Source organism: Octopus sinensis, linkage group LG26 (assembly GCF_006345805.1).
Source record: "Octopus sinensis linkage group LG26, ASM634580v1, whole genome shotgun sequence".
NCBI lineage: Eukaryota > Metazoa > Mollusca > Cephalopoda > Octopoda > Octopodidae > Octopus > Octopus sinensis.
Window position 1 is genome coordinate 10,155,515 of NC_043022.1, and position 23,230 is coordinate 10,178,744.

At 36.7% G+C, this 23,230-nt stretch overlaps 1 protein-coding gene and 1 long non-coding RNA gene across 5 annotated transcripts in view; one reads left to right on the forward strand and one right to left on the reverse strand.

Annotated features, from left to right (window-relative positions):
• The window catches only part of LOC118767993, a 13,333-nt gene extending 4,056 nt beyond the window's left edge, over positions 1 to 9,277 (forward strand). The window contains exons 2-3 of the long non-coding RNA XR_005003913.1: positions 5,800 to 5,804; positions 9,266 to 9,277. This is a non-coding gene — a long non-coding RNA (uncharacterized LOC118767993). The remainder of the gene's footprint in view (positions 1 to 5,799; positions 5,805 to 9,265) is intronic.
• LOC115224771 (solute carrier family 2, facilitated glucose transporter member 3-like) overlaps positions 1 to 23,230 on the reverse strand; it is an 89,096-nt gene that overhangs the window by 1,176 nt on the left and 64,690 nt on the right. For all 4 annotated transcript variants that reach the window (XM_036513582.1, XM_036513583.1, XM_036513584.1 and 1 more), the window contains 9 exons: positions 14,770 to 14,930; positions 14,510 to 14,634; positions 11,804 to 11,944; positions 9,715 to 9,852; positions 7,357 to 7,541; positions 5,571 to 5,681; positions 5,006 to 5,125; positions 4,115 to 4,190; positions 2,340 to 2,467 (listed from right to left, as the gene is read on the reverse strand). In XM_036513582.1, the coding sequence (XP_036369475.1) occupies positions 2,340 to 2,467; positions 4,115 to 4,190; positions 5,006 to 5,125; positions 5,571 to 5,681; positions 7,357 to 7,541; positions 9,715 to 9,852; positions 11,804 to 11,944; positions 14,510 to 14,634; positions 14,770 to 14,930 (1,185 nt within the window). The remainder of the gene's footprint in view (positions 1 to 2,339; positions 2,468 to 4,114; positions 4,191 to 5,005; positions 5,126 to 5,570; positions 5,682 to 7,356; positions 7,542 to 9,714; positions 9,853 to 11,803; positions 11,945 to 14,509; positions 14,635 to 14,769; positions 14,931 to 23,230) is intronic.

A 23,230-nucleotide genomic window follows, 5' to 3' on the forward strand; every position in this document is an offset into this window, starting at 1 on the left:
ACATAGTAGATATCATACCCACAGTTTAAACAGGTAGAGTAGAATAGTCAGTGGGCTGTTATGTAGATAGATGTATGTATGTGTGTGTGTGTGGATGTATGAATATATATACATATATATATATATATATATATGTAAGCATATGGATATGAAAGAAAACAGATCAACATACAGACGGATAGTTACATAGGTTATATGAACAAACAAGCACACATATGCAAATGGAGACTGAAACACATGATCATATATACACACACACTTTACTTCACACAAGAACACATATGGAGACACATATCCCCACATATGGAGATGCACATCCATACATACAAACACAGTACATAGTTGCAAAACACACACACTCAGACATGCACACAAACAAACAAAAAGGAAAGCAGTGTGAGTAACGGACAGTCAACAACTATTGATTGAAAAGGTTGCAAGACAATGAAAATTTTAGAAAAATAAAAATAAATAAGTTGAAATTTTACCAGTGAGTGTGTTAAATTATAAGGCACCAAAAAAGAATGACTCTCCCCAGACACAACAGTATATATATATATATATAAATCTAGATATATATTAACTTGGCTAATTATCTAAATATTTTACTAAATCTCCCCTTCTACACCCTAAAATCTAATCTACTCTGCATCCTGTTTCCTGCCCTATTTATTTCATTTTTTCCATATTTTAGGTTATAAATATGTTTCAGAATTTATTTTTCAAGGAAACACCTGGTATATTTCTAAGAGCTACTTACATAGCATAAATAATTTACACAGTATCTATATCAAGAAAAGATGACGTCAGTACTACCTTTTCTCTCACAGTATACAGACTTAGATAAATTTACACTGTTATATAATCACCCAACCTGTTCAATGTAATAGTGGAAAATGTTTGTGGAGCTCCACAAACACCCCGAAATGTCACTAAATCATTCATGGTCCATACAAATCAATCAGGGGTTCATCTACATAGATATAGTCACCTAATATAATAAATGTCCTTCAGGAAACAAACCAGCCAGTCAATGCCGGTTAATTGGCCAATCACGTGAGACTACTGTGGCTTGGCCGTGATGTCTACTTGGTCATCCAGCTATTCTGTTTGGAATCTGCTACATCTTTAAGTCAGTCAGGAAAAGAGCTTCCATTGAGATTATTGTCATTCAACATATCAACTAAATCCTCCTGAACAATCTAAAAACCATCTCTTATATAGGGGAGTACACAGTCTAAGTTAATGGAGGAATTTTTTTTCTACTAGCTCAACTTTTCTTATTTCTTTATTGCTCACAAGGGGCTAAACATAGAGGGGACAAACAGATTAAGTCGATTACATCGACCCCATTGTGTAACTGGTACTTAATTTATCGACCCCAAAAGGATGAAAGGCAAAGTTGACGTCAGTGGAATTGGAATACATAAAATGGAACAGTTAGACTATAAGACGATCATTTATAGTCATAACTATTTCAAAATACACACTAACTGCAGTGGAATTTATGCAGTTACCTGACAATCAACAGTCCTATCATTCAAGCCTCATCTGTGAGATAGATCATATTTGTTTTCTCTTAAATTGGTGCTTATAATGGCAAATATCCCTCTTTTTTTTTTTTTCAGAATGTTTAATTATTTATGTTTGTGCTCTGGTAAATGAAATGTGTAAGGTTTGCTAGATGAAGTAAAATCTATCAGGTGAAGTGAACAAGATCTACTAGATGAAGTAAGGAAGATCTGCTAAATGAAATGAGCAAGATCTAGATGAAGTGAGCATGATCTGCTTGAGTGAACAAGATCTACTACATGAATGAGCAGGATCTGCTGGGTGAACTAAGGAAGATCTGCTCGATAAACTGAGCAAGATCTGCTAGATGAAGGAACATGATCTGCTTGGTGAAGTGAGCAAGATCTACTAGATGAAGTGAGCAGGTTCTGCTAGATGAAGTGGGCAACATCTGCTAGATGAACTGAACAAGATCTGCTTGGTGAAGTGAGCAAGATCTGCTACATGAAGTGAGCAACATCTACTAGATGAACTGAACAAGATCTGCTTGGTGAAGTGAGCAAGATCTGCTAGATGGAGTGAGCAAAATCTACTAGATGAACTGAACAAGATCTGCTTGGTGCAGTGAGCAACATCTGCTAGATGGAATGAGCAAGATCTGCTAGATGGAGTGAGCAAGAGCTGCTAGATGAAGTGAGCAAGATCTACTAGATGAAATGAGCAGGATCTGCTACATGAAGTAAGGAAGGAATATTAGATGAAAGGAGCAAGGCCTGTTAGACAAAATGAGTATGGTCTACTTGATGAAGTTATAAAGGATGAATTACCTGTAAGAAGGGAAAAGTCAGCAGGAGGATGAAGTTTGTAACCCAGTTAAACACCAATGACATGGACATTGCAGCAGCACGAGGTCCTTGTGTGAACAACTCAGACACAATATTGAACGGAATAGGACCTGAAAGATATAAAATAAACATGATGAGCATTATGCTGTGGTGGTGGTGGTAGTGGTCATGAAGTGCCAGCATCAGCCCAACCCTGACTGACCAGATTGATGACCAAAGTTATTCAAACCATGGCCATCCAGTCACTTTCTTTACAGGAGTAATGGACACTGGAATATATTATACATTGTTATTCTATTTTTTTTATTAATTATGTTGTAGTTTCAGAGAAATTTGACTGCTATTCCTAGCAGACTGAGCAACTACAGAGATTGCTATTCATTGATTCATGATGATGATATGGATCATTACGTAGTGGTGGCCATCAGATGAGCATGTATACATACATATATATGTGTGTGTGTGTGCATGAATGTATATATGTCATTTGTGAGGTCTCTAAGAGTGCTAATAGTAATGTGGAATCCACAGTGACCAAACCAGCACCCCCACCAGGCCTGCCTAGCGTGTAGCATTGCTAGAAGTCCAGCAGGACTAAAAACATGACTTCTTAAAAGGACAGATGAACCTAGTGTAAGTTCAATGACTTCACTGTGTAACAAAATTTTTTTTTTTTTCTTTGTCTTTGGTCAGTAAGTGTTATTTCCTACTTGCTTCTATCAAAGGAAATGGCTACTATTCCCTTCAAACGTTGCTTTTGTCACCTGGACATCAATGTTTTGAAACTGACCATTTCTGACAGATTCAGTGCTGAGTTACTGAAGCAAAAGTATCACTATAGCTAATATTCTGCTCAATACCACAGATATGCTTGTCAATTGCTTGACTTCAACCATATGAGCATGTCCCTTAGTGGCTGACAATGTGTGCACCTCTGATCATGAGCAGGAGTAGTGGGAGAGCACCATGGCCATGTGTTGAAAGAAATTCTTTGGGGTTTGAATAAATGTAACAAAGACAAAGTTCGACAGAAACGGCACATTTCCATTATTTCTAGGAGTAATTAAATGGGAAAAAATTATGTTACACAGTGCTATCTATCAACAGCATGGCCATTCAGAAGCCCCCAGTTGGTGTCTAGCATGCTAGTGGACCACTGGGAGTGAGGCAGCTGGTGGAGGCACATGGTTTAGTGGTTAGAGCAGCAGACTTGCAGTCAAGGGACCGCAGGTTCAAATCTCAGACCGGGCGATATGTGAAACACTTAAGCTCCACGCCGCTCCGGTAGAAGGTAATGGCGAACCCCTGCCGACTCATTTGCCACAACTTTCTCTCACTCTTTCCTCCTGCAGCAAGCAGCTCACCTGCGACGGACCGGCGTCCCGTCCAGGTGGGGAACCTATACGCCAAGGAAACCGGCCCTTATGAGCCAGGGATGGCTCGAGAAGTAACAAACAAAAGTGAGGCAGCTCTTGGCTTTTGTTAAAGCATGTATCATGGAAAAAGGTCACTGATATAAAACTAGGTAAGCAAGGAATGACACTGGACATTTTGGGGATCTTTTGCTTGCACTTGGGGTCATGGCATTCTCACACTCTTGAGCCTGAAAACCATATTGGTATGAGACATCTTGCTTTGGCTTGTCTCTGAATCATGTCAGTAGGGTGGAGAGAGTCTATTTTGTTTTGTTATTGGACCTAAAATTTTGCACAGGCCGAATGTGTGTATGTATTTTTGCTAGATCAACAAATACTTACCCAGGCCAACAGCAAAGCCAATGATATAGACTAACATAATGATGATACTGACGTAACCCATCCAGCTTGGAGCTTTCTGAAATAAAAGGCAGAACAGATGGGTAGTACACAGAGGCAGTATGCATAGTATTTAGTACATAAGAACACATATAATATAAAATAGTATATAACTCAAACATTAGAACGTCTCTCTTATGTCTTTTACTTGTTTCAGTCCTCATACTGGGACCATGCCTTGAATTTTTAGTTGAATGAATTGATCACAGAATGCATTTACTTTTCAAGCTTGGTACTTATTCTATTGGTCTCTGCCAAACTGGTAAGTTACGGGGATGTAAACACACTAACACAGGTTGTCAAGTAGTGGTGGGGGACAAACATTGACACACATACATAGACATAGATACGGGTGTTTTTAAGTGGCACTACCCAGGCACTTTTACATGGCACCACCACGAGTGCTTTACACCACCAGAAGGACTGGTCTTAATGCTTCTGCTGCAGAGTATGGGTCTTCTTGAGTACAGCAAGGTGTCAGGCATCTTAGTCCTTTGTCATCTCGCCTCAAAGGTTCAGTGTCCTGAGGTCATTCTTTAGTACTTCACAAAAAGATAGTTTAAGCTGTGCTCTAAATGGAGGTGTAGTCAAATCCTGTTTTATGGACTCAACCATGTTCTAAAATAAGTCGAAAAGTAAGCTACTATAAATCGGCACGAACTTTCCGGACAACCCAATATATCTGACAATTTCTGTTCCAGAACAATGTATGTTTATTTATCTGACAATCAGTGTACCAGCACAATACATGTCTAGAATCTTTTGAACAGTTGCTGTAAGAAAATGGAAATCACTAGAAAATCTGTGTTAGTCCAAGAAGAAAAGAAAACTTACTTCATCTTCGTAACCTTCTTGTATATTCAGAAATATTGAAAGTATAAGCATAGCTAGGGCCATTATAGCAGTTGGAGAAAGCAACAGGGGACGTCGGCCGAGTTTCTCCATCAATGGTATCTAAAAAGGGAGAGAAACCAAAAGAGATTCTATTTTATTAAATGAGCAAGTGCATGTGTGAGTGTGTACATGTGTAATGGTGTGTAGCAAATATATGCTGTGTATATTCAAATGTGTAATTTCAGCCTAAGTCACAAATACATGTGTGTGTTTGTGTGTGTGTATATATACATATAAATACATTTGTACACATATGAATACCATTAGAAATTATCACAAATTAATTATTCCTTCAAATGCATTTAATACATGTGTTTCAAGAGCTTACATAACAATTAGTTACATATGCAGCACCTTCATCAGTTGTCTATAAATGAAATATTTCATTTGTGATTGACTGATGAGAGTGGGACTTAGATAATAAATAGTTATGTGGCAGTGGTGCTTGTGTACCGGAACTGGTGGTAGTAGTGTTGATGGCAGTGTTTGGCTAGAATTTACTTACCACAATGATGGTAGCAAAGACATTTGTCACTCCAGTCCCAACAATAGCATAAGGAATGGCTTTCTGATCCAACTGAGCTTGGGTAAAGATAAATTGGGAGTATGCAAATACCTGTGGAAAGAATGAAAGAAGATTCAGTAATAATTATAATAATGATAATGATAATGATAATAATCACTGTTATCATTGTCATCAATCATCATCATCATCAATATCAGTTGGGTGTAAGCAGTTGTGGAAAGAATGGAGAAAGAAAGATTCGATAAATGTTATTGTTATCAACAGCAAAAATATCTAAATAATGATGAAAAGTTAACATTAATTCAGTGGTTAATATCATTGTTATAATGGAGAGCTGAAGCAAGTACATCTATATATGTAACCAAAAATACTGCCAGCCCTTCCTTTCTCACTCTATCATGCCTTCCGTAAGTAACGCACAACCCACATGGAAGGAATGAATCAAAAATTGTAAGGAAGAGGGTGAGGAGAGAAATGTTTTCTGGCAGGGATATTTTCTGGTCAGTCTGTTGTATTGCTGCAGAATGATATTTTCCTCCTATATGAATGTTTGTCCATCGGAGTAACAAGGGCCATCTAGCCATCCTCGGGTTGGGGTTTGTGGGTGTATTGGTAACTGCTCTGGCCCGGGCATGGATTGGTGGTGATAATTGGATTTGATGTTGATTGGTCTGGTCTGGTCTTGGTGTTGAAATAGCTATTTGATCTGCTAGAAGTAGTAGCCAAATTTCCCTGAAATCACACTATACCGTGTTAAATTAGGTCAGGACACTCGGATGGACTGACCAACCAATTGATGATGAAAAGAGGCACAAGCATGGCTGTATGGTCCATAAGTTCACTTTGCTATCACTGATTTGTGTTCAAATCCAGTGAACAGCACCTTGGGCAAATGGTTTTGAACTGAACCTCTTAACCATATAATCATACCTACATCTAAAATGTATATTATTTTGTGTTTTTGTTTATATATAACTTTAAATTGACAGTGTGCCCTGACTTAATTTAGCATAGTATAGTGTAATTTCAGGGAAATTTGGCTGGCACTTCTAGCAGGTCAAATGACCCTGTAGAAGGTAGCTTGTTGAACACCAAGGCCAGACCAGCCAACATCAAATCCAATTATCACCACTAATCCCTGTCCACTCTGCCAAAAGACCTTCTGGGCATGGCTTAGCCTGATCAGTCTCCAGCACAACCACAAACCTTACATGAATACAATGCGATACAATATGACACAATAATAAAATACAATACAATATGACATAATACAATACAATATGGTACAACACAATACAATATGAAACAATACTATATGACGCAATATGACAATAAATTACAATATAACAATACAACACAATATGACACATTTTTATATGACACAATACAATACGATACAATACAATACGACACAGTACAATACAACAAAATACAACACAAAGACCAGTCCAGACATAAGGCGACAAGACACAACTCAAAGACCTGACCGGACTGGACCAAACCACACACACACATATACATACATGTATATACAGGGTGACCCCAAATTAAGGCAACCAAAGTTTTAAGTTTCATTCGATACTCTGAAGGCAAAATTGCGCCAGGAATTAAACAAAGAGTATCACAGGGGTATGTTTACACTGATTCTAGACCAATGTTGAAAGCTCATCATCAAAGACCATCATTAAACAAGGAGTACAACAGGACTAGAGGAAGGCTTACTGCATTAATCAATCAGACAGGGAGTACTGTAAGGAGTACTTACTGCATTAATCCCAGACCATTGTTGAAAAACCATCATCAAACAAGCAACCAAAATGGGGATTCGGTGGACTGGCGAAACCAAGAGTTCTTTGACCTTAAAAGGTTTCTCAACCGATTTGCTAGCTTCCAGTCTCATTTCCTCGACCTCGTCGCTAACATCGGAAACACCTCGCAGTTTACGAAGAGCTGTAAAGAAGAGAAGAATCATGTTTAAAAGAAAAAAAAAAAAGAACTAAATAAAGGGTGAAGATGAGGAAGGGATAGGAATGTCTGTGAAATATTGGCAAGAGGAAGGCAGGGAAGAAACGAGGTAGAGAAGTGTGGGATGTGACTTGTTAAGGAATGAAACTCAGTTTCTATAGTACACACACACACACGGTTATGCAAAAATAATACACTACATACATACAAACACTACGTTACTCTAACACACACAACCATACAAATGCATGCACTGATACACACATGCACACTATATATATATAACGTAACGTCGCCCTTTTCAAGCCTAGCCAGGCTCATGGGCCCGGTTTCTGTGGCATATGTCTTCCCCCCCCCACCTGGACGGGACGCCAGTCCATCGCAGCGTTACTCAAGAAACAGGAAGAGAGAGTGAGAGAAAGTCGGGGTGAAAGAGTACAACAGGGGTCGCCACCACCCCCTGCCAGAGCCTTGTGGAGCTTTTAAGTGTTTTCGCTCAATAAACACACACAACACCTGGTCTGGGAATCAAAACCGCGAGTCCGCTGCCCTAACTACTGGGCTATTGCGCATCCACATATATATATATATATATATATATATACACACACCACATATGAGTATGATCACACATGCGCAATACAATCAACATACATACACACACTATATAGACACATATGCTATACACACAGTTCTTAACTGTAGCATTATTCTTTCTCTCTCTCTCACTGTTTTCACCCCAACTCTCATTCATAATTTACACATTTAAATAAACCCAATCACTATAGAATCGTTGGGTCAACAATAACTGTAATATCCCAATAGAATCACAAGGTTAACTGATGGCTACACAGTGTACCTGTATAGCCATACAGTCAACTGATAACAACATAGTGCCACTATCGAGTCACTGGGTCAATTTGGGGTTACTTGAGAAGACCCGTCAAGCCAAGTGAGACCGTGCTTGTGGCCAATGCCAGTGTCATCTGACTGGTATGTAAAAAGCACCATTTGAGCATTGGATCTCATGGAAGCAGTGACAGGTGACTGAGGCATTTGGTGATGTACCGTGCTGTGTAGACCTGTCAAAGCAAGTGAGATTGTAGTTGTGGCTGATGTCAGTGTCACATCAATGGTACTTGTGCTGGTGGCACATAAAAAGCATCCACCACACTTTTGGAGTGGTTGGCATTAGGAAGGGCATCCAGCCATAGAAACCTTGCCAAATCAGATTGGAACTTGGTGCAGCTCCCTGGCTTATCAGTTTACAGTCAAACCGTCCAACCCATGCCAGCATGGAAAGCAGACATTAAACGATGATGATGAAGAATGTACTGTAGAATCACTGGGTCAACTTTAGGGCTGCATAATGTCACTGGGTCAACTAGAGGCTATATAGTGTTGCTCTAGCTTTACTGGGTCAACAAGGGACTGTGTAGTGTTTTGGGGGCTACATAGAAAATCTTATTGATTTAACAAAGGGCTATTTTGTGTTATTGGGTCAACTTTGGAGCTACATGATGTCACTGTAGCACCTGATGACTGTGTTACTCTAGACTTACTGGGTCAACAAAGGCTATATAGTGTTATTGGGTCAACATTGGGGGCTACATAGTGTCACTGTAGCACCTGAAGTATGTATATCGCTACAGACTTACTGAGTCAACAAAGGGTTATATAGTTATTGGGTCAACTTTGGGGCTACATAGTGTACAATAGAATCACTGGGTTAACCAGGGTTTATATACTATCATTATAGAATAGGGACTACATAGTGTCACTTGAAACTGATGACTATGTATATCATTATAGAGTCACTGGGACAACTAGGGGATGTATAGTCTTAGTGGGTCACCTTGGGGCTACATAGTGTTTTATAGAATCACTGGGTTAACTAGGGACTATATAGTGTCACTGGATCAACTAGGAACTACATAGTGTTACTAGAGTCACTGGGTCAACTAGGGACTATGTATATCATAGAATCACTAGGCAACAAGGGACAAGAGTCACTGGGTCAATCAGTGGCTACACTGTGTTGGTGTATAGACACAGGGTTAACCAATGGCTACACAGGGTCACATATACAGTGTTACGCATAGAGTTGCTGGGTGAACAAATGATTACAACGAAATAGAAGTAGACTACATCACTATACCTGCTTCAGCTTCTGGTATTTGCTGCTTCTTGACGGCCAAATAGCGCGGACTTTCGGGACAGAATGGCAACAGAACTAAAGTGACCAAAGTGGGGAATGCCACAAAAGCAAACAGCATTGGCCAGAGGTCAGGAGTTCCTGCAACAGAATAACTGACCAATAAAGGAATACAGCATACAACAATAGAGGTATACAACATCAATAGAAAAGTTGACTGGCAGAATTGTTAGAGTATTAGAGAATAGGTGTGGGAGTGGCTGTGTGGCAAGCAGCTTGCTTCAACACCACGTGATCTTGGGTTCAGTCCCACTGCACAGCACCTTGGGCAAGTGTCTTCTACTATAGCAACGGCTAACCAAAGTCTTGTAAGTGCATTGGAAGATGGAAACTGAAACAAGCCCATAAATGAAAGCAACAGACAAATGGTCTTGTACTCAACTTGAAAAATGGCAAAGTAAATTGTTTCAGCCATGAAGCACTGGGTAGCTGTACTTCACAAGACTCATGGTTTTCATGATAACATTATATATATATATATATATATATATATATATATATATATATATATATATATATATATATATATATTTATATATATATATATTTATATATATATATAGTGTACTGTTCTGTGATAGACACCATCTGGTGGGAGATAAATATTATTTAATAAACACAATATATGTTTTTATGGGCTACTATTTTATGTGCTGAGAACATGCCAAACATTATATCATGCCTGGTGTGCCAGAGCACAATCACCAGACACTGCCTACATGGGTAGTGTCTGATGATTGCACTGGGACACCAGACATGTTATAAAACAATGTTTAGCATGTTCTCAACACATGAAACTAATAGTAGCAGATAAAATCATATATTGTGTTTATTAAATAACACACACACACACTCTCATAATATACATATATACATACATATATATATATGCCTTCGTCTTTTATATATATATATATATATATATATATCTATGTATGTGTATTTTTGTGCTTGTGTTTGTCCCCACCACCACTTTGCAATCACTGTTGGTTTGTTTACATTCCAATAACTTAGCAGTTCAGCAATAGGATAACAACAAAATAAGTATCAGACTTATGATGACAAAATAACAAGAGGCTAATAGAAGACCAATGAATGAATGTGGTTACCACAGCTCTTGTGTATTTTGATGATGATGATGAGGACACTAATAGATCAAATGAAGACCAATAGAAGAACATGGTCACCACAGCTCTGGTTGTGCATGGCCATGATGATGATGATGATGATGATGACGACAACAAGTGTCCAACAGGGAGTTGGTATTTAAGTACCATATAGTTGCCCTCTTCAGGCACAACATGGCTGTTATACAGAGAAGGTCAAGTGAAAAAACAAAATCACTTTCATTAGATTCTAAGGTCAACAGTTTTAAAGAGCTGAAGTTTGTTGATGGTGAAGTGTTGCTGGTACCTTGTGGCCATTTGAGACCCCAGTTTTAAAGGAAGTTGGGAGCTTATTACTATGAAGTTCTACATTTTTTCTTTCCCCACCTATATATAACTAAACCTGCAAAATTGGCAGAGTGGTGAGAGTATCGGATGTAATACCTTCTTGGTATTTATTCTGTTTCCTTGTGTTCCCTGAGTTCGAGTCCCATTGAGGTCAACTTTGCCTTTCATTCTTCCAGAGGTTGATAGTAAACAGGTTAGGTTATTACTGACTTATTAAGGACCCTTCTCATATCAACATTTACTGTTACCAATGGGGGTCCTTCCCAAGCCATAGGCTCATAAGGCTGGTTTCCCAGACTCTTTTTTTCTGCAGCACATATATTCCCCACCCTCAACAGGATGCTGATCTGTTGCTGGATTACTAATTTTTACCAGCTGAATGGACTGGAGCAACATGAAATGAAAGGTTTCGCTCAAGAACACAACGCATTGCCTTGTCCAGAAATTGAAACCATTATCTTGTGATTGTCAGTGCAACACCCTGACCACTAAGCCATGTGCCTCCACACCATTAACAGTACAAAGAAAAAAAATGTGAACTAAGAGGATCAGCAGAATAAAAGATAGAAGATACATACCCATAAGCTCCTCTAGACCCAGAATTTGGGCTAGCAAAATGCCAATAGTGATGGCCAACTGGTGACATGTTCCAACAGCACCACGGATTTCTTTTGGTGCAATCTCAGCAAGATACAGTGATGCCAGACCAATATTGACACCTGAAATATAATAATAGACCAGATTTGGCTGTTATATAGAGAAGGTTAAGTGACAAAACAAAATCGCTTCCACTGGATTGTGAGGTTAACAGTTATAAAGACATGAAGTTTGTTGATGGAGAAGTTTCGCTGGTAGCTTGTGGTTATTTGAGACTCCAGTTTTAAAGGAAGCTGGGAGTTTATTACTGTGAGGTCTAGCTGCTACTTTGAAGTTAGGAGTTTATTAGTGTTGAGGTAAAATGAAAGCAAACAATAGTTAAGTTAGTGTGAGCAGATTTAGAGTAAGGAGCATTAAAAAATGTAGTAAGAAATGTGTAATGCGGTAGATAGGCAAATAGATAGAAAGACAGACACATAGACCGAGATAGAGAAGACAGATAGACTGATGTACAGCTCAGTGTTCCGCAACCTTTTCTTTATTTGCAGTACACTTAGATTCTTTTCAAAATTTGGCTGCACATCTGAGCTAAAAATATAACTAAAAGTATAGGAGGAAAAATTATATTCAGGTTACACTGAGGCACACCAGTTGCAGAACACTGGTATAGAAGACAGATAGACCGAAGTATAGAAGATGGATAGGCAGATAGATAGACTGATGGACAGAGAGACTGACAGACAGGCAAACAGAGGCAGACAAACGGAAAGACAGGTAGATAGACAGACATAGATAGACAGACTGATGGACAGAGAGAGACTGACAGACAGGTAAATAGAGGCAGACAAACAGAAAGACAGGTAGATAGACAGACATAGATAGACAGACTGATGGACAGAGAGAGACTGACAGACAGGTAAATAGAGGCAGACAAACAGAAAGACAGGTAGATAGACAGACATAGATAGACAGACTGATGGACAGAGAGAGACTGACAGACAGGTAAATAGAGGCAGACAAACAGAAAGACAGGTAGATAGACAGACATAGATAGACAGACTGATGGACAGAGAGAGACTGACAGACAGGTAAATAGAGGCAGACAAACAGAAAGACAGGTAGATAGACAGACAGACTGACAGGCAGACAAACAGAAAGACAGGTAGATAGACAGACATAGATAGATTGACAAATAGCCGGAAAGATAGGCATTTAGGTTGGTGTCAAGCAGGGAGCATCAGAAAGCTAACTAGAAATAATTACATGGTGGGATACAAATAGATAAACAGAGACACAGTTGGGCTTAGTATTTGTGTTATTAATAAGGAAAACATAAAAAGGCAATTAAAAATAATTAGCAATGGAGTTGCCTCCTCTGCACACAAAAAGATTATAGGTGGGAAAGAGGTTGTCTTTAAAAATGAAAACAATAGAAAGTTATCCCACTCCTAGCTCTTCACTCCACCAACACCACCAGCATCAGCACTAACTGCTATGTACACAACTAACATTACCATCACTACTACAACCAAAATCACCACCACCTACTACTACCACTACCTGAATATCTTAACTAAACATACATATTTTAATTGAAGTGTACATTATTATATATCCATGATGGCCAATTTGACCAGTCAGTTTCACACTAGGGTTCAACGGAGTGTTAGGTAACAGTGTGATTCTGTATCCCTGTGCTCGTCAGAGGCAGTTGCAATAGATATAGATATATACATACACACATGTATATAATATGTAATATAATATAATATGATATATAACATGGTAGCACTGTATTGATCAGACCATCAGATACTGTTATACTCTGATGGTCACAATGTGCCTATAATTCTGTCTTGAATGAGCCATTGTTTTCCAAATGGCCTCTTCTGATCTCTTGGATACCACTCGGCAACTGCACAGGTCCCCCTGTAGTCTTTGAACCATGTGACATATCTGGCCCAGTGGAACTTGTGCTTTTGGTACTCTATGATTACATCATTCACACCACTCCATTCTCAACTGATGAGATAGGGATCTTTAAAGAGGACAAATAGCCTGGCTCTCTGCCGATTAAGACAATGAATGTTCCAGTTGATAGGATTATGATCAACTGAGTAGCTTGCTCATGAAATTAATTTGCAAGTGGATGAGCACTCCACAGACATGCGTACCCTTAATGAGCTCTCAGGGAGATTCAATGTGACACTGAGTGTGACAAGCTGGCCCTTTGAATTACAGGTACAACTCATTTTTGCCAGCTGACTGGACTGGAGCAATGAGGAATAAAATGTCTTGTTCTAGGACACAATGCACAGCCCGGAATTGAACTCATTACATTATGACTGAGCTGAATACCCCTAGTCAATAGGCCAAATGCCTTGAAAGAGGATAAACACCTTTAGATGATAGATAAATGGTTATGCATCATATCAGAGGTATCTCAATGACTAAGGATAAACAGCCCTTCACAGCATAACTAAGGCTGAAAATTCTTGAGTGCTTTTGAGGGGCACCACAAGATGGTCACACTTGTTTCTTGATCCTATCTAGTAACAAGTATAGCACTACTACTACTGCTGCTACTACTACAATGAGGACAACAAAGACGACCACAATGACTACTACTACTACTACTACTACTACTACAGTAGCTGTAATAATAACAATAAAGAGCCACTACTTACCACTGTGAAGACCAACTAACATTCTGGATATCATAAGACATTCTGGAGCCTTAGCAGTTTTCGTGATTCCACCAGTAATGGCAGCCAGAAACATAATTACCGTAATTAACAACATACTTTTCTTCCTGAATGAAGAAGAGTGACAAAATAAATTATATTAAAAGAACAAAACAAAAAACAAAATCCAAATTTAGTGGTTACTTTTAAATAAAACCCCCATTAGAAATAAGAATTCTTTGATAAACATTGAAGTTACTTACCTCCCAAATCGATCAGCCATCATTCCTGATACAAAAGATCCAATCATGCCAAACGCAACAAACAGTGATACAGTGAGGGACCACTGCATAGTTATAAACTCCTTTGATGGAGCACTATCGCTTCTCTCCGCATACGTCTCATTGTAAAAGTCCATTATAATCTGGGAAATAATAATAATAATAATTTATAATATAGAACCTACTCTGTGAAACTTCTCATCTGTAAGTATGAGATCATGGAAAACAACATTGACTTTGAATAATGACAATGAATCTTTCAGTGATAGGGAAGTAAGAATTTCATGTATTTTCCAGGTTGACTCTCTATCACCACTCCTCTCTTGTCTAGCCTTAATACCTCTTTTGAAATTGCTTGATGATGTACAATATGGCTATAAAATTTTTGACGAAAATATAAATCGTCTCTCTTATTAGGTTGTTCCGAAAATAATAGCTGATTTCAGAAATATAATTTTATTCTGGAAAAATTAACAATAGAAATGTTTTGATTAGTCAAGGTATGAGCCATGAACATCTCTGCATCTCTGCCATCGATCAACGAGATTATTTATGCCTCTTTGATAAAAACTTATTGGCTTTGATGCTAAGAAATCTTTGAAAGCTGATTCCACCTCTGGTTTGGACCTGAAAGTTTTTTCACTTAAAAACGTATTTAAATGCTTAAAAAATGGTAGTCAGTGGGTGAAAGATCAGGAGAATATGGAGGATGTGGTAAAGTTTCGTCTCCCGAGTCTTTGAGTTTCTGCAGCGTCATTCTTGCAACATGTGGCTTTGCATTATGGTGGAGCAGAATTGGGCCATGCCGATTCACTAATGTAGGTCTCATTTTTGGCAAGTGAGCATGCGTTTCAGCTAGTTAATTGCAGTAAACCTCTGCTGTATTGCTCTGATTGGCTTCCAGAAAGCTGTAATGGATAACACCAATTGCAGACTACTAGAAAGTCACCATAATCTTTTGCTGATGCAACTTAGGCTTTGGGAAATGTTTGGGGGGGGGGGCATCATGATCAAGCCATTGACCTGATTGTTTACGGTTATCATAAAGGATCCGCTTTTCCTCACAAATGACTATTCGGTCGTAAAAAAGGATCATTGGTGTTTCGCAGAAAAAGCATCGAGCACACTTCAAAATGCTGAATTTTTGATTTTCATTGAGCACATACAGTACTCATTTATCGAGCTTATTCACCTTACCAATCTTCTGCAGATTGCGTGAGACTGTTGCAATACCGACACCAAGTGCCTGAGACATTTCTCTGACACTTTGATGTGGGTTTTGTTCAACAATTGCATTCAGTTGTTCATTGTCAAGACTGTATGACCGTCCTCTACCTTCTTCATCTTCAGGGCTCTCATCACCACTCCAGAATTTCTGAAACCACCTTCGTACTGTGTGATCACCTGGGGGTCACTCTCCCCATGCTCTGTTGATATTGGCTGCAGTTTGGGAGGCATTGTACCCAAGCTTGAACTCATGCAATAAAAGTACATGAATAAAACCATAATTAACTGTATTTTCTTTTTCCCAAAGCCAGGAACTTTTCAGCACTCCTTCATATATATCCGTGTGTGTGGCTTTGTGTCTGTGTTTACCCTCCTCCACCGCTTGACAACAGGTGTTGGTGTGTTTATGTCCCCATAACTTAGCAATTTGGCAAAGGGACCAATAGAGTAAGTACCAGGCTTAAAAAAAAAATTAAATAAAATAAAAGTGCTGGGGTTGAATCATTCGACTAAAAATTCTTCATAATTCTGGCTCGATAGAGGCTGACTTACAACCCAATAACAACAACAACTGATACGGTATAGTTTCCAGTTTGGCTCTCATTCAAATTTGGAGCATTGAGGTGTGAACAGATATTTCTTGCATTCCATTTATATAAAGCACTTAAATCATCCTTCCCTGTGTTGTTGCCATCGCCGCCACCACCATCACCACTACAACCTGAGCTATTATAGAGAATGAAAGCAATGACGATACTACCATCACCGCCACCACTACCACCATCAATACTAACCACATAATTAACACCGCCACCATCACCATGACACCCACCACCACCACCACCACTGCCAATATCAACAGAAAAACTAAAACAATGCCCATCCACTCCCAACACCAATATCAACAAGACCACCGCCAACACCACCACCACCACCACTACTACTAATAACGCTGCCTGTGACCTGATCTGTCTGTCTTTCAGGTGCGCCCTTCAGGCATGTGTGTGTGTGTGTGTACAGCTATGTTGTGTTGAGCTGCTTTGAATACTATTGACATTTTCATGTCTCTTTCACCTTGAATTTTCTCATATAAAAGTTTTTGAGGAAGAAGTGATGAGGGCAGAGCAGATGAGTGAGTGAGTGTGTGTGTGTGTGTGTGTGTGTGTGTGTGTGTTGGGAGGTGCAGAGAAGGCTGAGGAATGCTTGATGATCCAAGTCCAGGGCTGTCCAGGCAGTTGTTTCCTACAACTGGACCAACACAAACACACTGCTATGGTGGTGATGGTAATGGTGGTGGTGGTGGAGATGGACTTGGCTGTTTGTGAAGGTATTTGGAGTGTTGGATGTTGTTGTTGATAGTGGTGATTGTGATGGTGGTGTTGGTGATGTTGCAGGACGAGTGTTTTCAACTATAGCGTCAGGCTGACCAATGCCTTGTGAGTGGATTTGATAAATGGAAACTGAAAGAAGCTTATCATATATACACACACACATATATATATATATCGCAGAGTATACATGCAGCAAGTATAGATGGGCTGGACACGTCGCCCGGCTCACCGATAATCGGTGGACGCACACAGTTATCGAGTGGTACCCGCGTGAGCGGAAAAGACCACCCGGAAGACCTCCACGACGGTGGAGTTACGATTTCAGGAGGAAGATTGGGATCACGTGGATGAGAAAGGCGCGATCCAGAGAGGAGTGGACAGCGTGCTGTGACCAGTGGTGTCAAATGGACGCCTGACGGACTGGTCGGTCAAGGTGATCAAGGTGATATATATATACTGGGTTGGTAAAAAAGTTTGTAACGTTTTTTAAGTAAAATTCATTGACAGTATAGTTGTACACACTCAACCTCATATTGTCCATTTTGTTCCACTACCTTTTGTCATATTTGAGGCTGCTTCATGATTCCACCCTCCCAGAACTTGGCGTCTTTCTAGGTCATGAACTGGTCCAAGTAGTTTTGTACACTCTTTTAAAGAATTTATATATATATATAAATTAGAGAAATAACCACTATTATGTAATTCAAACAATGATAGACGTAAATCACACCATATAGAAAAAATAAAATATATGATAAAACATTTATCTAGATCACAATAAAGTACATAATAATAAATAAACAGTATATAATTAGTAAATAGACTAATTCAATTTGAATTACAATTAAATTTAAATGATCCAAAAACAATTCAGTTTCAAGCTACTGATTTAGTAGGTATTTATTTATTATCTGAACTTAAATTAGAAAATGTAAAGTTGGAGGGTGGTTTATATAGGGTTGACCTTTTATTACTAAGAATTGCACCAATTCAACACTATAAATTAGCATGTGATTGTATATGACATAATTAAGTAAGTTTAAATTAAATATTTATTATTAAATAAATAAATAAATTAATTAATATAGTGTTGTGGTTGTAGTTTTGTAGTAGCATTTTGATTATAAGTCAATACTAGTTTTGTATAGGGTTTATTAAATAGAATTAGATTAAACTTAGATGTTTATTTAATAAATATATAATTTAATTAATGAATATAGATTAATGATAGTAATTTAATTATTATTATTATTATTATTGTTATCTTTTTTTTCCTCTTCTTTCAAATTTGCTTCCATTTCTTGCCGAGTGTCTTCCCGACTCCTAGGGCAAAGAAACTCATAGTATACATTGGTAGGCCATTAAACTAAACTCATTGGTTCGTTCATTTTTTTTTTTAAAGTTAAATTAAAATACATTAGTTAAATTTATTATTATTATTATTATAATTATTATATATGAACTAAAATATAAAAGTATTAAGTATAATTACTTTGGAAAATAGTTTGTAATGTAAAATATTATTGAATAGGTAGTAATAAGTTTTTTTTTTTTAATGTACTATTTAATTTAATAATAATAATAGTAAGTATTTTGTTTATTCCCTTAATGAGCGAAATATTAGATTTAGACATAAATTAATTTAGTTATATAATAAGTTGTGAGGATTTATTTGGGAGTATTTATTTGATAAATAAAACATATTTTGTATTTGTGATGTTGTAGTTTTGGTTTGTGGTAGTGTTTTGTATATAAGTCAACATGAGTTTATATAGGGTTTATTAAATATTTAGAATCAGATTAATTTTAGATGTTTATTTAATTAATGAATATTGATTAAATTATAGTTATTTAGATTAACTTAAGTATATTAACTTAGTGGTTTGAAAATTGAGACCGATAGAATAAGTACCAAGCTTGCATAGAATGGGTCTTGGGCTCGATTTGTTTGAATGGAGGTGGTGCTCCAGCATGACCACATTTAGATGACTGAAACAAGTAAATAAGTATAAGGGTAATACAGAATATATATTAAATTATAGTTATATTAATTCATTTAAGTATATTATGTATTTTACATATTTTTGTAGTAATTATTTGGACTTTTGAAGTTTCCTGTTAATGATATCTTGTAGTTTTGTGATTTTATTCTCTTCTTGTCAAAGCTAAAACATATTTTGTAATTTTCATTGATAAAATGCATATTTCTATCTATTTGTTCTATTTATTTAAGCCACGTCTTCATGAGTAAATTTTAAAATGCTAAGTAATACATTTTGAGTTTTGAAATTTTTAGTTCATAAAATATCTTCGAAAAGATAAGTATACCATTTATTTAAGAAATAATGGTGTAATTTATATGCTTATTGATTGACAAAATATGGATTTCTAATTTTTTTATTTGTTAATTATAATTTACATACGTACATTTATTTAATTATTCTTATTATTATAATCATTATATGTGAACTAAAATCTAAAAGCATTAACTGTGGTTGCTTTGTGAAATAGTTTGTAATGTAAAATATTATATTATAGGTAGTACTCTCTTTACTTGTTTCAGTCATTTGACTGCAGCCATGCTGGAGCACCGCGTTTAGTTGAGCAAATCAATCCTAGGACTTAATCTTTGTAAGCCTAGTACTTATTCTATCGGTCTATTTTGCTGAACTGCTAAGTTACAGGGACGTAAACACACCAGCATCGGTTGTCAAGCGATATTGGGGGAACAAACACAGACACACAAACATATATATATATATACAAGCTTCTTTCAGTTTCCGTCTACCAAATCCTCTCACAAGGCTTTGGTCAGCCCGAGGCTATAGTAGAAGATACTTGCCCAAGGTGCCACAGAGTGGGACTGAACCCGGAACCATGTGGTTGGTAAGCAAGCTACCTACCACATGTACTATTGAATTTAATAATAATAAGTACTTTCATTTATTCCCTCAATAAGCGAAATATTAGATCTAGACATATAAATGTTAAGTTATACGATTTTAATTCAAAATTTTTTAGTTTATAAAATATCTTAGAAAAAAATATGTATACATTTTGTTTAAGAAATAATGGTGAAATTTATATGATTATTGATTAAATAAAATATGTATTTCTAATTTTTTTTATTTGTTAATTACAATTTAAGATACATACATTTATTTAATTATTCTTATTATTTAATTATTATAAGTGAACTAAAATCTAAAAGTATTATTTGTAGTTGCTTTCTGAAATAGTTTGTAATGTAAAATATTATAATATTATGAAAAGTTTTTTTCTTTATATACTATTGAATTTAATAATAATAATAAGTACTTTGTTTATTCTATCAATAAGCGAAATATTAGTTATAGACATAAATTAATTTACTTATATAACAAGTTTTAATTATTTGTGAGTATATTTTTGAAATATATACAAAATATTATTGCTTGGTTGTGGCTGCAGCATTGTTGATATAAGATATATTAGAAGTCTACACATGTTTGTATAGGGTTAAATACATAGAATTGGATCAAATTTGATGTTTTTTTAATAAATAAATAAATATAGATTAACTTATAGTAATTTAGCTTAACTTAAGTATATGATGTATTTTAAGTATTTTCTTTTAAATAATTGGACTCTTATATTTTCCCAAAGATATACTATAGTTTGTTTAAATAATTTTCAAAGCTAAGATATATCTTCACAGATAAAATGCCACAGGAGTGGCTGTGTGGTAAGTAGCTTGCTAACCAACCACATGGTTCCGGGTTCAGTCCCACTGTGTGGCATCTTGGGCAAGTGTCTTCTGCTATAGCCCCGGGCCAACCAATGCCTTGTGAGTGGATTTGGTAGACGGAAACTGAAAGAAGCCTGTTGTATATATGTATATATATATGTGTGTGTGTGTGTGTGTCTGTGTTTGTCCCCCTAGCATTGCTTGACAACCGATGCTGGTGTGTTTACGTCCCCGTCACTTAGCGGTTCGGCAAAAGAGACCGATAGAATAAGTACTGGGCTTACAAAGAATAAGTCCCGGGGTCGATTTGCTCGATTAAAGGCTGTGCTCCAGCATGGCTGCAGTCGAATGACTGAAACAAGTAAAAGAGTAAAGAGAATTTCTATCTATTTACTCTATTTTTTTTTACGCTAGGTTTATAACGTGATAAATGTATTACAAACACCTGGTCCTACTTTTTCAGTTTCAAATTTAGTTAATGGAGTTTCTTCTATAAGAAGAATCATGTTTTTATTTCTTTAAGAAATATTGTTTAATTCTGTTTGATTATTTATTAAAAATATGTATTTATTTTACTATTATTGTTGACCTGAGGAGTGACTATATTTTTAAATTGAATTGTTTTTGGATCGATTTAATTTAAATTTAATTGTAATTCGAATTGACGTTATAGCCATGAAACGTACATAGTCTTTCTACTTATTATATACTGTTTATTTATTATTATGTACTTTTTGTGATCTAGATAAATGTTTTATCATATATTTTATTTTTTCTATATGGTGTAATTTATGTCTATCATTGTTTGAATTACATAATAGTGGTTTTTCTCTAACTTATATACATTTATATTGTAAAATTTGATTTAATACTAAATTGAATTTTTCCCTGTAAGTTTGGATTTATACTCCCTAATATTATTATTATTATCATTATTATTATTATAATATATATATATATATATATATATATATATAATAAGAGTAGAAATTAATGTTATTAAATAATACTTCTAAACAATATCAATTTCAACTAGTGGTCAGCATACCTAATAACGTCCGACTGTGAATTTTATTTAAATATAAACAGTATGGGAGATCACTATATGGATCCCTTGTATGCTAAAAATAGATGTCAAACTGTCTTACCACTAAATCTGTGTTCTCAACTTATATATGTGTGTGTATTTGTGTCTGTGTTTGTCCACCACCACCACCACCACTTGACAATCAGTGCTGGTGTGTTTTCATCCCTATAACTTAGCAGTTTAGCAAAAGAGACCAATAAAATAAGTACTAGGCTTAAAATGACCAAAAATTCTCCAAGGCTGTGTCCCAGCATGGCCACAGTCCAATGACTGAAACAAGTAAATGATAAAAGATAAATGGTGACACATGCCCCTACACCTGGCCTGACCTGTAAATACTTTGTAGGCCTTTCTGGGGTCGTTTCAAGCAATATGTTTATAAGGGTTTTTTTTGCTAGAATAAAATTCACAGCTTTTGCTTTTTCAATTCCACACATATTAAGTATGTTATAGTGATAAAAATCTCTACTATAGCGATGGCCATATGGTAAGAAGTTTACTTCCTAACTACATGGTTCTGGGTTCAGTCCCACAATGCGGCACCTTGTGCAAATGTCTCCTACTATAGCCGTGGGCTGAGAAAACCTTGCGAGTGGATTTGGTAGATGGAAACTGAAAGAAACCCATCGTATGTATATGTATATATCTGTGTGTTTGACTTACTAATTGACAGCTGTAATTAGTGTGTTGACAGCCCTGTAACTTAGTAATTTGGCCGAAGAAAATGGTAGAATAAGTGTCAGGCTTTAAGGAAAACAAAAGTACTGGAGTTGATTTGTTTGACTAAAATCCTAAAACCCTGTCTCTGTTTCTCCCCCCCCCCAATCTTTGACAACCGGTGTTTGTATTCTTGTAACTTAGTGGTTTGGCAAAGAGACCATCCATAAAAAAGAAGTACTGGGGTGGATTCATTTGACTAAAAAATTCAAAGTGGTGCCCCAGCATGGCCACAGTCTAATGACTGAAACAAGTGAAAGATATATAGAACTGCTTAAAGGAATTACCATTGTTTAAAACATGGGAAACTGAAGAAATTTTATGAAAAGAAAAAAAAAATAATAATTAAAAATT